Below are 15,272 nucleotides of genomic sequence, written 5' to 3' on the forward strand. Positions count from 1 at the left end.
ACAGACTTTATTTATATATGTCAGTTAAGGGGGAGGGGGAGATAAAATGATCTAAAGATTTTCTTTTGGAGGTAGGAGATAGTAGATGTATCAAATTTTGGGAAGACAATTAGTTAGCAGGTGGTGTGTTGAAAGATATTTTTTTTAAGATTTTTTTCAATCTCAAATCAAACCAAATCTGTTATAGAGATATGTAAATTTTAGAAACAGTTACAGTGAATATAAAATTTTGAATGAAAAAAATTATTCTAATAATAATTAGAACTGTTCGGTTGTCGGTTGCCGGACAGGTCGGTTGGTGTTCTCGGACATCAGTCGTGCATTCCTGGCCCAATTTACAACATGAATAGCAAAGGCAAAGCACCCGATCAACCTTCTGGGGGTAACCCAGAGACAGGGAGAGTCGACTAGAAAATACCTGGATCGATTCAACGACGAATGCTTGGAAATTGACGGCCTAACCGATTCGGTGGCCAGCCTTTGCCTGACGAACGGCCTCCTCAACGAAAACTTTCGAAAACACCTTATCACGAAACCAGTTTGGACAATGCACGAGATCCAGACGGTAGCCAAAGAGTATATAAACGACGAGGAAGTCAGCCGAGTCGTGGCTGCCAATAAACGGCAGTCTGGCTACAGCCAATTTCGGCAACAAGGTAACGGAGAAAGACTGAAGGAACAAACCAGGGAGGAAGCGCCAAGCAAGACACCCAGGTCGTTCCCCCGGATCGGAAAATTCGCCAACTACACCCCACTCACTCTCCCCATCATGGAAGTTTATCAACAAATAGCCGAGAAGGGGATCCTGCCGAAGCCCCGACCACTCAAGGACCGTACGGGAGGAAACAAGAACTTCTATTGTGACTACCACAAGGGTTACGGTCACCAAACGCAGGACTGCTTTGACCTGAAGGATGCATTAGAACAAGCGATAAGGGAAGGCAAGCTATCAGCGTTCTCTCATCTTATCAGAGAGCCGAGGAGACGATATCGCGACTAAGATGAATAAGGCAAAACCCGTTCGGCAAAGCGGCGACAAGAGCCGGAAGATAGAGACCACGGCCTCACTGTGGTAAACGTGGTGACAGCCAAAAACACCGCGCCAAAATCCCGATCGGCGCACAAGAAATATGCAAAGGTCTTAGCGGTCTCCTCGTTGGTGCGAAACTCTAAAAAGCCTCCATCCATTTCTTTCGGCCCGGAAGACCAATGGTTCGACGACGCCCCGGAAAATCCTCCCATGGTCATTACGGTTAGAGTGGGAACTGGCCTCGTCAAGCGCATCCTTGTCGACACAGGGGCTGATTCAAACATCATGTTCCGCAACGTATTTGACGCACTGGGGCTAAGGGATGCCGACCTGACGACTCACCAACACGGGGTCATCGGATTGGGCGACCACTTCATCAAACCTGACGGAGTAATATCCCTGCCGATCTCAGTAGGACAAACTCAAGGTCGAAGGTCGGCGATGGCCGAGTTCGTGATCCTCCGAGATTCCACCACCTACAATATCATCTTGGGAAGGAAGACGATAAACGACGTTGAAGCGATAATCAACACGAAGCTGCTAGTCATGAAGTTCGTTACCGATGATGGATCTATAGGGTCCATAAGAGGGGATCTCGAGACGGCAGTCGCCTGCGACAATGCCAGCCTCTCCCTAAGGAAGAAATCAAAAGAGGCGTCCGATGTGTTCCTAGCTGACATGGACGCCAGAGTAGATGACAAACCTAGACCGGAACCGGAAGGGGACCTGGAAAAATTCATGATCGGCGACACGGAGGAGAAATTCACGTTCATCAACAAGAACCTCCCACATGAGTTAAAGGAGCCCTTGGTCGAAATGATAAGGGCCAATAGGGATTTGTTTGCCTGGACGCCTGCCGACATGCCGGGCATAGTCCCAAAAATCATGTCACACCATCTGGCCGTCAGATCGGAAGCACGCCCGGTAGCGCAACGGAGGAGAAAAATGTCGACAGAGAGGGCAGAGGAGGTGGCCAGGCAGACGGCCAGCCTCCTAGAAGCAGGTTTCATACGAGAAGTAGACTACTCGACGTGGCTCTCGAATGTAGTTCTAGTGAAAAAGCACAACGGCAAGTGGAGAATGTGTGTGGACTACTCTGACCTTAACAAGGCATGCCCTAAGGATTGTTTCCCCCTCCCTAACATAGACGCACTCGTCGACGCTGCGGCGGGCTACCGTTACCTAAGCTTCATGGACGCCTACTCCGGTTACAACCAAATACCGATGCACCGTCCAGATGAAGACAAGACGGCGTTTATAACGCCGGGGGGGAACCTTCTGCTACAAGGTGATGCCGTTCGGCCTGAAAAACGCAGGGACAACATATCAGAGGCTGATGAACAAGATATTCCACGACCTTATAGGCAGGACAGTGGAAGTCTACGTCGACGACATCCTCGCGAAAACGATGCGACCCGACGACCTCCTTAAGGATCTGGCAAATGTATTCGCGTCTCTCCGGCAACACGGCATGAGGCTGAATCCACTCAAATGTGCCTTCGCCATGGAAGCTGGCAAGTTCCTAGGATTTATGATAACTCAGAGAGGGGTAGAAGCCAACCCGGAGAAGTGTCAAGCGATACTCCAGATGAAGAGCCCAGGTTGTATCAAGGACGTCCAAAGGCTGGCGGGGCGGCTGACCTCATTATCCCGGTTTCTCGGGGCATCGACGACAAAGGCCCTACCGTTCTTTAACCTCATGAAGAAAGGGATGGCGTTCGAGTGGACGCCCGCATGTGAGGAAGCCTTTCGGCACTTCAAGGAAATTCTGGCGGCTCCGCCTGTGCTCGGGAAGCCAAAGGACGGGGAGCCGTTATACCTATACCTCGCCATAACAGGAGAAGCCCTGGCCGCAGTTCTGGTGCGGGAAGAAGGGAGGGCTCAACAACCAGTCTATTTCATAAACAGAGCCCTGCAAGGGGCAGAGTTAAGGTACAGCAAACTGGAAAAGCAAGCTCTAGCACTCTTGACCTCCTCACGAAGGTTAAAGCAATACTTCCAAAGTCACCAGGTTGTCGTAAGAACGGACCAGGGAATCCGGCAAGTACTTCAAAAACCCGACTTGGCAGGAAGAATGATGACTTGGTCCATCGAACTTTCCCAATACGATATACGATACGAACCCCGGCAAGCCATCAAGGCGCAGGCGATGGCAGATTTTCTGGTAGAAGTAACGGGGGATCCAACCGAAGAGACGAGCACACGGTGGAAGCTCCACGTGGACGGAGCCTCCAACCAGACATTTGGGGGTGCCGGGATCATCCTGGAAAGCCTGGTTGGGGTAGTATACGAGCAGTCGATCAGGTTCGAATTTCCCATCTCGAACAACCAGGCAGAATACGAAGCCCTTATAGGGGGCTTAACCCTAGCAGCGGAAGTCGGAGCGACAAGGCTGGAAATATGCAGCGATTCTCAGGTCGTCACCTCCCAGGTAAACGGGAGCTACCAAGCCAAAGACTCGTTATTACAAAAGTACTTGGAAAAAGTCAAAAACTTAAGCCAAAAATTTGAGGAGGTCACGGTCCACCACGTTCCTAGAGAAAGGAACACACGGGCAGTTCTCCTATCAAAGTTGGCCAGCACTAAACCGGGAGAAGGCAACCGGTCTCTCATCCAAGGCATGACGAGAGAGCCAGCGGTCACTTTGCACGTGTCAAGACTGGGCTCTTCATGGCTAGACCCTATCACCAGCTTCCTAGAAAATGGCAAACTCCCTGACGACGAAAAGGACGCGGCGAAACTGAGAAGGGAAGCAGCCAAATACGCGGTCATCCAAGGACAACTATTCAAGAAAGGACTCAACCAGCCCCTGCTGAAGTGCTTACACCCCGACCAAAAGGACTACGTCCTCAGGAAAGTCCATGAAGGCTGCTGCGGACACCACATAGGAGGTAAGGCCTTGGCAAGAAAATTAATTCGAGCCGGATACTATTGGCCGTCAATGATGGCAGACTCCAAGGAGTTCGTAAAAAAATGTGTGAAGTGTCAAAAGAACGCCAATTTCCACAGGGCACCGGCCTCCGAGTTAAGCCTGTTAACGTCCTCCCGGCCATTCTCTCAATAGGGAGTCGACCTTTTGGGACCCTTTCCAGTCGGTCCCGGGCAAGTCAAATATCTCATAGTCGCCATTGATTACTACACCAAATGGATAGAAGCCGAACCGCTAGCTAGCATATCCTCATCCAATTGCAAGAAATTCATGTGGAGGCAGGTGATAACGCGATTCGGGATTCCAGAAGTCGTCATCTCGGACAACGGCACGCAGTTTACCGACAAGAAGTTCACGAAATTCCTCACTGGCCTGAGTATAAGACAGAGGTTCTCCTCGGTAGAGCACCCCCAGACAAACGGACAGGTGGAGTCCGCGAACAAGATTATCCTCTTAGGGCTGAAGAAGCGATTGGATAATAAAAAGGGTGCTTGGGCCGACGAACTAGCCTCGGTCCTCTGGTCTTACCGAACAACCGAACAGTCCTCCACTAAGGAGACTCCTTTCCGACTAACATATGGGTTAGATGCGGTAATACCCGTAGAGATCGGGGAACCGAGCCCCCGGTTACTTTTGAAAGGAGTGGAGGAAGCCGTGGAAAAGGACCTGATAGATGAAGCCAGAGAAAGGGCCCATTTGACAGAGATAGCGCTAAAACAAAGAATGGCCCTACGCTACAACACCAAAGTGCTCAAAAGGGAATTCGAGCCAAACGATCTCGTCCTAAGGCGAAACGACATCGGCCCACCGACCCCTGGAGCAGGCAAGCTGGCGGCAAACTGGGAAGGCCCCTATAGAATCAAAGAAGCGATGGGTAAAGGCGCTTTCAAGTTAGAAAGGCTAAATGGTAAGGAAGTCCCAAGAACATGGAACGCGAACAACTTGAGAAGGTTCTACTCCTGACACGCGGGGCGACACGCCGACCCATCGAGCTAAGTGGTTAATCTGCGGATTTGAACTTTCCATTATGACCTATGGGTCCTTTATGCAATTACCGAATAAGATATACTTGCGCAAATTTTCTCTTTCATTTTGTTCTCCTTTTTTCCAGACAACCCGCTCTATCACAACCCGACAACGATGCGTGGCCCCGGGACTGATCACCCCGGGAGCCCGTCAAATACCGCGATAACAAACGACTACGCAAAAGGCCACGACTCGCTAATATAAACGACAACTATAAACCAATAACGGTTAATAGAAACGATAGCACAACCGGACGAATAAGAAAGAGTTAACTACGTTAAACCGGGCAAACGACTAAATAGTCAAATTGTTCACAAAAGCCAAAATAAAACGGCTAAACTACAAAAGTTTTAGACAGAGGGTTCATTTCTTGGGGACGTCAACAACTTTGCCGTCTTTAATGACCTTGAAAACGCCGATCGCCGACGTGTCAAACTCGGGAGCAACAATTTTGACCTGAGCTTTGAGGGCCTCCTCGGTCGCCAAAATCGCGCCCTTCCCTTGCTTGACAACGTCTTTATACTTTGCTTTTCATGTCGCCAGTTCGGCCTCCGCGATTTGCTTCTCCTTCTCGATTTTGGCCACCCGTTTCTGTGCCGCGCCGACCTGACTCTCTAAAGCCATTTCGCGCTCGACAAGACGAGAAACCGTGGCGTCTGACTCTTCCAATTTCTTCTCGGCGGTAGTGGCCTTCTTTTCGGCAGCCGTAGCTTTCTTCTCGGCGGCGTCAGGTTTCTCTTCAGATTGGGTCAGCTGCTCCCGGAGAGTCTCAACTTCACTTTTAAGCTCGTTATTAGCCTTCCCAGCAGACTCCAACCTCCTGCAGAGGGACTCCATCCCAGACAGTTTGAACTCGGCTTTCCGAGCTATCACTGCGCCGCGTAAAAGGGTACGGTACATCCACCTCGCCTGTCCGGCAAGAGATGACTCATGAAAATACTCTTCAGTACCGGGAATCAGCTGGGAATCTATAAAGTTCCCGGCATCAAAATTCCTCTCCATGACAGTAAGGACCCCCTCAGGACTTGACGACGACTTCCTCTTCCTCTTGAGGCTAGGGACCTCTTCCACCTCGTCATCAGCATCAGGATTAGACGTCGAACCCCCAGTGCCGATCACCTCACGGAAGGGGGAAACATGAACCGCCTTGTCGCCTTCGATCGCGGCACCTTGAGCCGAGGTGCCGGTCTCGTCGACCGCAGTCCCTTGCTCGGAAGCAGCCTTGTACTCCGGGGGAGCAGCAGACTTCTCAGCAGCAGATTTCTCATTACCTCCCTCGTCATCACTTGCACACAGGAAGGTTTGGAACAAGTTAGGGAGACCCGTTATCTCGGCAGACATCCCCACTGTAAAAAAGAGAGAGAGAGGAAGTGAAGTCGGTTAGTCGCAACAAATTATTAACAAAAGCAAGAAGAGGCAAAACAAGCATAGGCTTCTCACAAATATAATTACGACCGGCCTCCCGATCACCTATGAGGAGGTGAGGATTCACATGATTCCTCCCGAAGACTGCCATCAACACGTCAGCAATCTTCCTATCCACTGCAGACATGCCCTTATAGGTTACCTTGACGAAGGCATTGGACCCTGCCCCGAAGCTCTAATAGGTCGGAATAAGGCGTACCCCCTCCAACGACAACCAAAAGGGATGACGACCTTTGACAGGGCGGACCTTGAAATATTTGTCCTTAAATCCGTGATAGGAGTCCTCAAACAAACCAAAAATCCTCCGACCTTGGGCAGACCGGAAGGACATGAACCCCTTTTTATGTTTCCCCTCCTTCGAAGGGTTTGTAAGATTGAAGAAGAAAAGAAAAACATCTACAGACACCGGCAGATCAAGGAATTCACAAACCATCTCGAAACAGCGGATTGAGGCCCAGCTGTTCGGATGCAACTGCGACGGTGCCACGGAAACCCGACCTAAAAGCGCCATTTGGAAGGCGGAAAACGGAATGTGAACCCCAACTTGAGTAAACATGGATTTGTAGAACCAAATCCAGTCGGCAACTCGGGGATGGTTGAAATTGATCTCGTACAATCGCTCGTGAGGAGCCGGGACAAAGACGTCATAATTGGCTTCCTCATCGGTCCCTCCGCACAAGTACTCAGCTTGTCGGAACTCGGTGAGCTCCTCCTCACCCATTTGGTTAGGCGAGTCCTTCACGTCGGAAACGACCCAAGCGTAGGGATCGTACGCCGCGAGAGAAGGGGAAGCCCGGGAGGTCGTGCGAGCCATACCTACATGGGGGGACCATCCAGTCAGTCTAAGAGATCGGTTGCTCAGGCCGAATGCAGACACTACCCCCACTACTCCCCAACTAAGGCCAAACACAATTAAAACGTGAAAAGTCCAGGGAAAAACTTACCCTGGAATGGTACCCCCCTAACACATCTAACCACAATTGAAAGGCTACGCAACAACAACAAAAACCAAGCAACAAGCATGCAAGAACGAAGCATAAAAGAAAAGAGTTCAAGGATTACCTGAATTGGTGGAAGAAGGATGAAATTGCAGATAAGAAAGGATGCAGGGGGGATGTGCGAGGGCACCACAATGACGTTCTGAAATTTGGGAGCAAGAAAAATGCAGAAATAGGAGGTATGAAGAAATGCAGAAGCATAAAACTGACTGTTTAAAAACTGTCTCCCAGGAAGCGCGAAAAACCTGGGGGCAGAATAGTCTTTGCAAACGGGGTTTTTTCACCCCATTATGAGCATTCAATGCTCGTCGCAAGGAACGATGCGATGAAACGGTTGCTTATGCAACCAAGGGACACGCGCGTTGGTGGCATATTCTCCCCACGAGCGGCCGACCTAACGAGAACAAATGAGATGCGAGACGACACGTCATTGATAGCTCCCACGACAACCACTGGCGCGTGGGGGCACTGTTACGGCACGGCCCAGGCAACTCGCGGGTCGACCCGACTCATTGAGTACCCGACCCGAACGGTCGGCCATGCGTGATCCACTATGCGACCCGGACACGCGTCCTTGACAGCTCTCCATGGCAGCGGCAAGGAAGCTTCGAGGAAAGTGGGCCTGTCTTTGCAGGGCCCACCTCTGACACGGTATAAATGGGGAAGGACCTGCCCTTCCCCCAAGGTACGTCACATTCCTCCTATCATTTTCCCCGCCTGCACACTATCTAACTAGGGCGTCGGAGTGTCTTTGCAGGTGGCACCCCCCTTTTTCCTTTCACAACGGGAGCTCGTCCACACGGTAAATCCGAACCCAGTACAACCGCAATTGAGGCGTTCTCACCCTTCCAACCACCAACCGACAACCGAACAAGAACTAGTTAACTAATTTCATGAAAATTTTTAGTCAGTCAAATTAACAAATAAAAGAGAATAGACTTATATAAAAATTTGATAAAATCAAGTGTTTATTCTATTAACTTTTTTGTGCAGGTAAAATTTCTCTCAAATGATATTACTAATTACAGTAATAATAATAATAAAATGATGTTGATAGCAAATAGTGGCATAATCAATTAGTAATGAAAAGTTCCTATACTTGGGTAACGTAATTCACGTTATCACTATGCAATTGAAATATAATTATGGTTTAGTGGTATCGACTGGTAGGGTTTGCTTTCTTCAGGACAAAAATTTTGAAGTTCAAATTCTCAAGAAATAAAGTGAGAGAGAGAAAGGGCTGGGTGAACGCTAGGAGCCTCTCTTTTTTCTTTTTGAGAAATCCACATGACCCAGTCTGCTTTGAAATTGTTCGCTTTTGAAAAGAATACACCATCGGAATTACAAAAAAAATAGTCCAGCTCAATACTAGCCCAACCACATCAATGGGCCAAGGCACCTCCAACCTCCGTTGGTGTTGGGACAACACGGCTCGACTAAATTGAGAAAAATCGAACCAAGTTGGGTTGGTCTAGTGGTTAACTCACTAGTCCGCTTAAACAAGTGTCGGGGGTTCGAATCCCGCCTTATGCATGCAGCAACCCATTGGCCAGAGGCAAATCCTTAAATGGAGCTCAGTATCGCGATGGATTAGTCCTTAACCTGTCGGGTTAGAGGGTACCGTGGGAAACAAAAAAAAATTTGAAGAAAATCGTACAAAACAGCTCCTGCTCTCTCATGCCAAATACCAGAGGCACGTGTCAATAAGTTGCGATCCACAGATCCAATTTCTGTGTATCTACACAAATTGAGTTCATCTTATTTTAAACTAAATATAATATTAAAATATAATTTAATTCAATATTTTTTATATTAAATATAATATAAAAATTTAATTTAGTCTCTCTTTCTATCTTTGTGTCTCAATTTCTTTTTTTTTTTTTTTTTTTGGTCAAGGTGTCTCAATTTCTAATTCTCAAACTTTCAATTTTTTAATCTTAATTTTCTTTTCAAACACAACTTTAGAATCGGGAAGAAATTATATGTACGGTGGGCTGCCAAAGTTGTGAGCCCACGTATTACTGAGTCATATCCCGGTCTTTCGTATAAACAAGTGATCCAGTACATACCAATAAAAAAAATTGAGCGCAGGATGAGGGAGAGTTGTTAGTTTATCGGTTTATCCTGCTAGATTGGTCGTATAGTAGTTGCTCCTCTCACTGGGTGTGGTGGCAGAGAGAACTACGAGGATACAACTAAGAACTAACACCAACACCATGTTTGGCTTCACCAACTGAATCACAGTGTGAAGTTTGAACACGAGTTATCCACTCCATTCCTTTACTAAAAATAAATGGCTTATTCATCACTGTCATTATCCAAAACGGCACCGCGTGTTCCCCACCTCACAAACCCTATCTCCTCCCCCTTCTCCCACTTCCATTCCCCTTCCTTCTTTCTCTCTTTCCCATTCTACCCTCGCCTCTCCCCCCTCAGAGCAGCTGCAACTTCCGACGGCGACCACTTCCTCAGGAAGCCCCTCGTTCCCCAACCCAACACCAGCTATGGTTACGACCACGGCGATGATGATGATGAAGAAGAGGAGGAGGAGGAGGATAAATGCGTTGACTGGGAAGACCAGATTCTGGAGGACACCGTTCCTTTGGTTGGCTTTGTCAGGATGCTTCTCCATTCTGGACAGTATGTTCCTCTTTTCATTCTTCTTCTTTTAACATTTTCTAATTATGCCCTTTAAATTAGTTCCTAATAGTTATTATCTCTTATCTTCTCCCTGAAATATGATTTTAGAACCATGTATTGACAAATAATTAATATAGGAGACATGTTCGGAGTTGTTACTTGTCTCATGGGAGTGATGAGACATGCATGCATGGTTGAAATGTCCTCTCTTTGGTTATGTTCATTATAGCCCCAAACTGTTCTAGCTCTGTAACTTGTGTCGGTGTTGGCTTGCAGTCTGAGACTATTCTTTCTAGCTAATGCATCTTTAGTTCTCCGTTACTACCAATTTGCTTTAACAGTGTAAAAGATCTCTGAGTGATACACTAGTATAAATTTCACCTCGATTTTCGAATTCTTGTAGATATTTGCTTTTGCTGAAAATGTGGTTAGGGCTGCATAAGGCTTCGCTTTACTTATGCTTAACAGCCTAAGTCATGAATGTTCGGTGAATCTCAAATTATTGTTATAGTTGTTTGGTTTGCTGTATCTGTACCTGTCTCCTTACTAGATACTACAATTCTATCTGTCTACTAATCAGTTTCTCAAAACGCATTTGATATTTGTGATGAAAATCAATTGGTAGTTATAATAATTGATTTACATATTCCCTTTCATTTATCTAGAAATCTAATTATGCCTTTCATGCCATAGATATGAAAGTGGAGATAGACTGAGTCCAGAGCATGAGAAAACCATTCTTGAGAAGCTGCTTCCCTTTCATCCAGAATATGAGAAAAAGATTGGAGTTGGAGTTGATTATATCACGGTAGCTCCTCCCTCCCCCTCGTCATCTCACAAACACACACACTGCTTGTGCATAACTTTTGTTGACAAAAAGACTATTTCCTAGAATTATCTATTGCCGAATCAAACAGTTAAAAAATATTTTATGTTCAGAAATCTATATGACCATGACATCAGTTGTTGCCTACTGCAAAGATTTTCCCTTTGTCAGTCTTAAGAGTTAATTGGCTCTGGAAGATGATCTGACCTGCTAATAATAGGATTGTCTCCTTTGAAGTGCAGGGTGTGCTCTGATTAAAGTGCAACTCGTTGCTAATGATGGGGAAATCAAGAGAGTTAGTTTTTGTTAGTTCATGGAGTGTCTTCTGGCTGCTTTTATTATATGAATATCTAAGCCTCTGATTTGTTCATCAATGGTGATCCACTCCATCCCCACACTTAGCAGAATGCACCTTGCATTTTAGAGGTCCCTAATCCCTGCTAAGAGTTACCTTATTAGGTATTTCTTACGCTGCATGATTTCTAATAACTAAATCAGTATGGCATGCTGCCCAGTTTTGCAACTCATTGATTCTCTGCCCTCTGGTAAAAATAGCTTTTCTCAGTATTTTCATGACGAAGCAGTCTTTATTTTGCTCATTCTAGTAATTTGTTGGTCCAAATCAAACTAATTTCTTAGAGATCTTTATAGCATTAATCTGCATAATAAATGCATTTAGTAATGTTATATGGTACTAAAATCTTTTGCGACTAGCAAATACAGATTTTGGCCATGATGTTACTTTTTTGTGTTACTTGATTAGCTGCTGAAAGATATGACCTGACCAGACCCCCATTTTCCCGTTAAAGAAAGAAGAGTATAAATATTGGCTTCTGATCTCTAATTGTCGTACATCACATTCCAATGATAGGCTTTTTAATGATATAAGAAATTACTGAGATCACTGTCTCTTAAATCCTATCCAGTCTTAACACTTCGTTTCTTATCTTTATGCATTGGTAAAATTTTATCGTTCCTTTTCCTGTGACAGATTGGATATCATCCCAATTTTGAGCGATCTAGATGTTTGTTCATAGCACGGAAAGATGGAGAGCTGGTTGACTTTTCATATTGGAAGTGCATAAAGGGTTTGATCAGAAAAAATTATCCATTATACGCAGACAGTTTCATTCTCAGACATTTCAGGAAGCGCAGCAGCCATCAGTTGCGAAGTTAGCACTGTCTTCTGTTTGTTGTACAATTTTATATCATAACTTGCTTCCTTGTTCCTCCTGAAGTCCCTATGGTTTTTCTTGTTCCCTCATTGCTGGTAGCATGCCATTTCAATGATCTGCTGGGAAGAAAACAAGTACAGGAATTCTGGAGTTCAGAAGACCGATTAGCATTTATTAGCTCCACAAGTTATTCCCATAATTTCTGGAACAATGACACCATTCTATTGGTGTCAATGGTCGTAGTGATTTACAAACACAAATGTATCATTGTAGATTATGTATATAGACCTTGCTAATGCAGAGAGAAGAATTCATCTCTGAAATATTTTGTTATTGGCAGTGTTGTAATTGGTTTCAAACTAGATCATGCTTCTTTTATCTGGCAAACAAGCAGTTCAAAGGGAGGGAGGTAGGTACTATCTTCGATTAAAATCAAACAATGAATAAATTTCGATGAGTTTTTCTGGGTCTTACATTAGTACATTTCACCACGCACACACCTTAGGGGGTTTATTATACCTTAAACCAGCTAGAGTTCGAACTCAAACCCCCGGTGTTTGACATTAAAAATGTAACAAACTTGTCATCAAACCTTAACTGCTTAGACATAGCTTCTTTTTTTGGTTTCTCACTGTTCTCAGACTAACCATTAATTTGCTGCCAATTTGAATTCTATTTAAGAATTTGCTGTTGGTTAATGGGTTGTTGCATGCACAAAACAAGATTCAAATTCTCAATACTTGCTTAAGCGGATCAGTGAACTTACCATTAGGCAATTCAAATTAGTTTACTTAAACAGCTTTATTAGCTTATAATCAGGAAGTTTAATTTCTAAGGACCAAAGCTGGATTAACTATTGGTTACTTTTGTTGACCAAAAAAAGAAAACTGGTATCAACCGGAGGGAAAAAGGAAAAGGATCAGTTGGAAGGAAAAAGGAAAAGGAAAAGAAAGGAAAAGATGCCTTGGGGGGGAGGGATATTAAAATTTGTTGCTGAGAGTTGGTATGTACTTCGAATATAATTTAGTATAGGAGTTATTATTCAGGTTAAAACTTAAAAGTGAGAACTACTTCGATAACTTTATACATGTCAGAGTACAACCAAACTCTAAAAGGAAAAGTAAAGTATACAACTAACATAGTAGCCTCCTCCAGTGCACTCGGAGAACTAGACCTGTGGACTGTGGTTGGCCGCATCTATGAAATTTGGTGAAGTGAGTTTGTTAATTCAATCTGATTTTTTTTCTTTTTTTTTTTTAAACGATCGGGGTATCTATTGTTGACTACAATGATTAATTCTCGTTGGTTTATAAACACTTCAAAGGGTGAGATAATTAATCCGAAAATTTTAGTTTTTTTTTTTCATATCAGATTGAACATTCGATAATTGATTAAGGGAGGATGATATGATGATAAATATATTAGTTTTATATAATTAAAAACTTTAAATTGTTTTTATATGTCTTTTAAATTTTTATTTATAAAAATTGTAGGTCTGGTGATACATGCTTTAAATATGTAATATGAAGAGTTCAAATATTATTTAGAAGTTATTAGTTTATATTTTTAGAATGTTTAATTAATTTGATGTATTTTAATTTTATTTATTTAGTTATTAAATTGGGTTTTGTGGTTGTATACTTATGATTTTTTTGTTTTAACTTAATAAGAGATTATAAATACCTCAAACTATTATAGCCGTAGTATTGAGTGATTAGATATGCTAAAACTTTTTTTTTTGTTTTGTGATGAAATCATGGTGTGTACAAACGAGGTTGAGTGAGTCTCTCTTGTTATATGAAAAATTTAGTAGAAGATTGAAAAATCTCTTTGATTCAATTTTTAAATTATGATGTTGACAAGTTAGATTGAAAAATTTTTTTTATTACATCAAAAAATTGGATATAAAATAAAATAATTTTTTTGTATTTAATTTTAATTTTTTGTTTTTATTTTAATTATAATTTATTTTTTTATTCCATTTAAATTCTGGACTACTCTATTTTTTTTTAATCATCAGTTGTTGCAATAAATAATTTATAGAAAAAGTGTCAATCATCTCACAATTGATGTGCATGGCACGCTCAGTCTTGTTATGTTCTGCTGCCCCTTGGACCCTAAACAGAAATTGTTAGTATCTTTGAAAGACAACCTTTGTCCCAAAATTCATAATTACCAAAGTTTAAGTGGCAGCTGCACAATGGTCGCTATACTGAAATGATGATGCGATGACGCCGAAGGCCAACAAAATTTTGTTGGTACGGATAGGGTTCTTGTGGTGAGAGCACGTGGCGCGCACTTTTGGGGATCAATTAGCGGGGTGGATGCGCTGTGCAATGCTCACTCGGGACACGTGTGTGTTCCTCCCACGTTGTTTGCCCCAGCATCTACGTACTACCACTGTTTGTTGTAATTTCTAAGTTTCGATGCCTTTTGACAGTTCCTGCCTCTGCCTTGTGCTTGCGACACCTGTTGTGCCTGTGGACTCTCCTTATTATCCTTTTTGAGGTGTTGCAACATATTTGGTGCTTAGCTTCCACCACTCAGTGCCCTCACTCAACACCTAACTTGACGCACAATATAGTATTTGGTCAAGCAGTTATTTTATTTTTCTGTTTAACTAAAGGTTGGAGTTTTAAATTTTTTTGTACATATAACAATTTATTAATTAACAATAAATTTTTAAATAAATAATCAATTTACCATATATTAATTATTAATCTGTCAAATTAAAAATTCCATAAAATAAATCTGCTACTCGAACTTGATAGGAATTAAAAATGAATTTAGTTTGGATAAACTTCATTTATAAGATCAACAATTGTAAATTATGTGAAGTTCTTTTTAGGAAGGATGATATGATGATTCGTAATTTCTCAGCTTATCCTTTGATCATTCAAAATTAGAATCCATGCCATATTTTAGTATACACCTGTAATAATTAATGCATACAAAGTCAATTTAAAAAGTATTAAGAACATAAATAAATTGCCTTTCTTTTTTGCAACAAAAGAATTTGTCTTGCTTTACTGTCGTCGGCATGAATGTGTGCCTACAGTCTCACAGACACTGAAAAATTTTCCCGGCCAAGATAATAGAATAGATAAGTAGCACCTTATCGTCAAAAAATGCTGTATTTTACCCTGATTGAATCCATTAATATAAGTAGAACAAGAGCAATTGTCGCCACCTATGTTTCCTCTGCAGTGTTCAGACTCTCGTG

At 43.5% G+C, this 15,272-nt stretch overlaps 2 protein-coding genes across 2 annotated transcripts; both read left to right on the forward strand.

Annotated features, from left to right (window-relative positions):
• The first annotated feature begins 2,501 nt into the window (after positions 1–2,501).
• Positions 2,502–4,094, forward strand: LOC130945323 (uncharacterized). The gene has a single exon (XM_057874056.1). It carries the CDS (start codon positions 2,502–2,504, stop codon positions 4,092–4,094), a length of 1,593 nt encoding a protein of 530 aa, XP_057730039.1.
• A 5,342-nt stretch (positions 4,095–9,436) lies between these two features.
• On the forward strand, positions 9,437–12,767 carry LOC130943744 (protein DCL, chloroplastic). The gene is made up of 3 exons (XM_057871749.1): positions 9,437–10,048; positions 10,742–10,856; positions 11,866–12,767. The coding sequence occupies exons 1-3, from the start codon at positions 9,702–9,704 to the stop codon at positions 12,049–12,051; spliced, it is 648 nt and encodes a 215-aa protein (XP_057727732.1). The 5' UTR covers positions 9,437–9,701; the 3' UTR covers positions 12,052–12,767.
• Positions 12,768–15,272: the final 2,505 nt, after the last annotated feature.

Source organism: Arachis stenosperma, chromosome 8, assembly GCF_014773155.1.
Source record: "Arachis stenosperma cultivar V10309 chromosome 8, arast.V10309.gnm1.PFL2, whole genome shotgun sequence".
NCBI classification, from domain to species: Eukaryota; Viridiplantae; Streptophyta; class Magnoliopsida; order Fabales; family Fabaceae; genus Arachis; species Arachis stenosperma.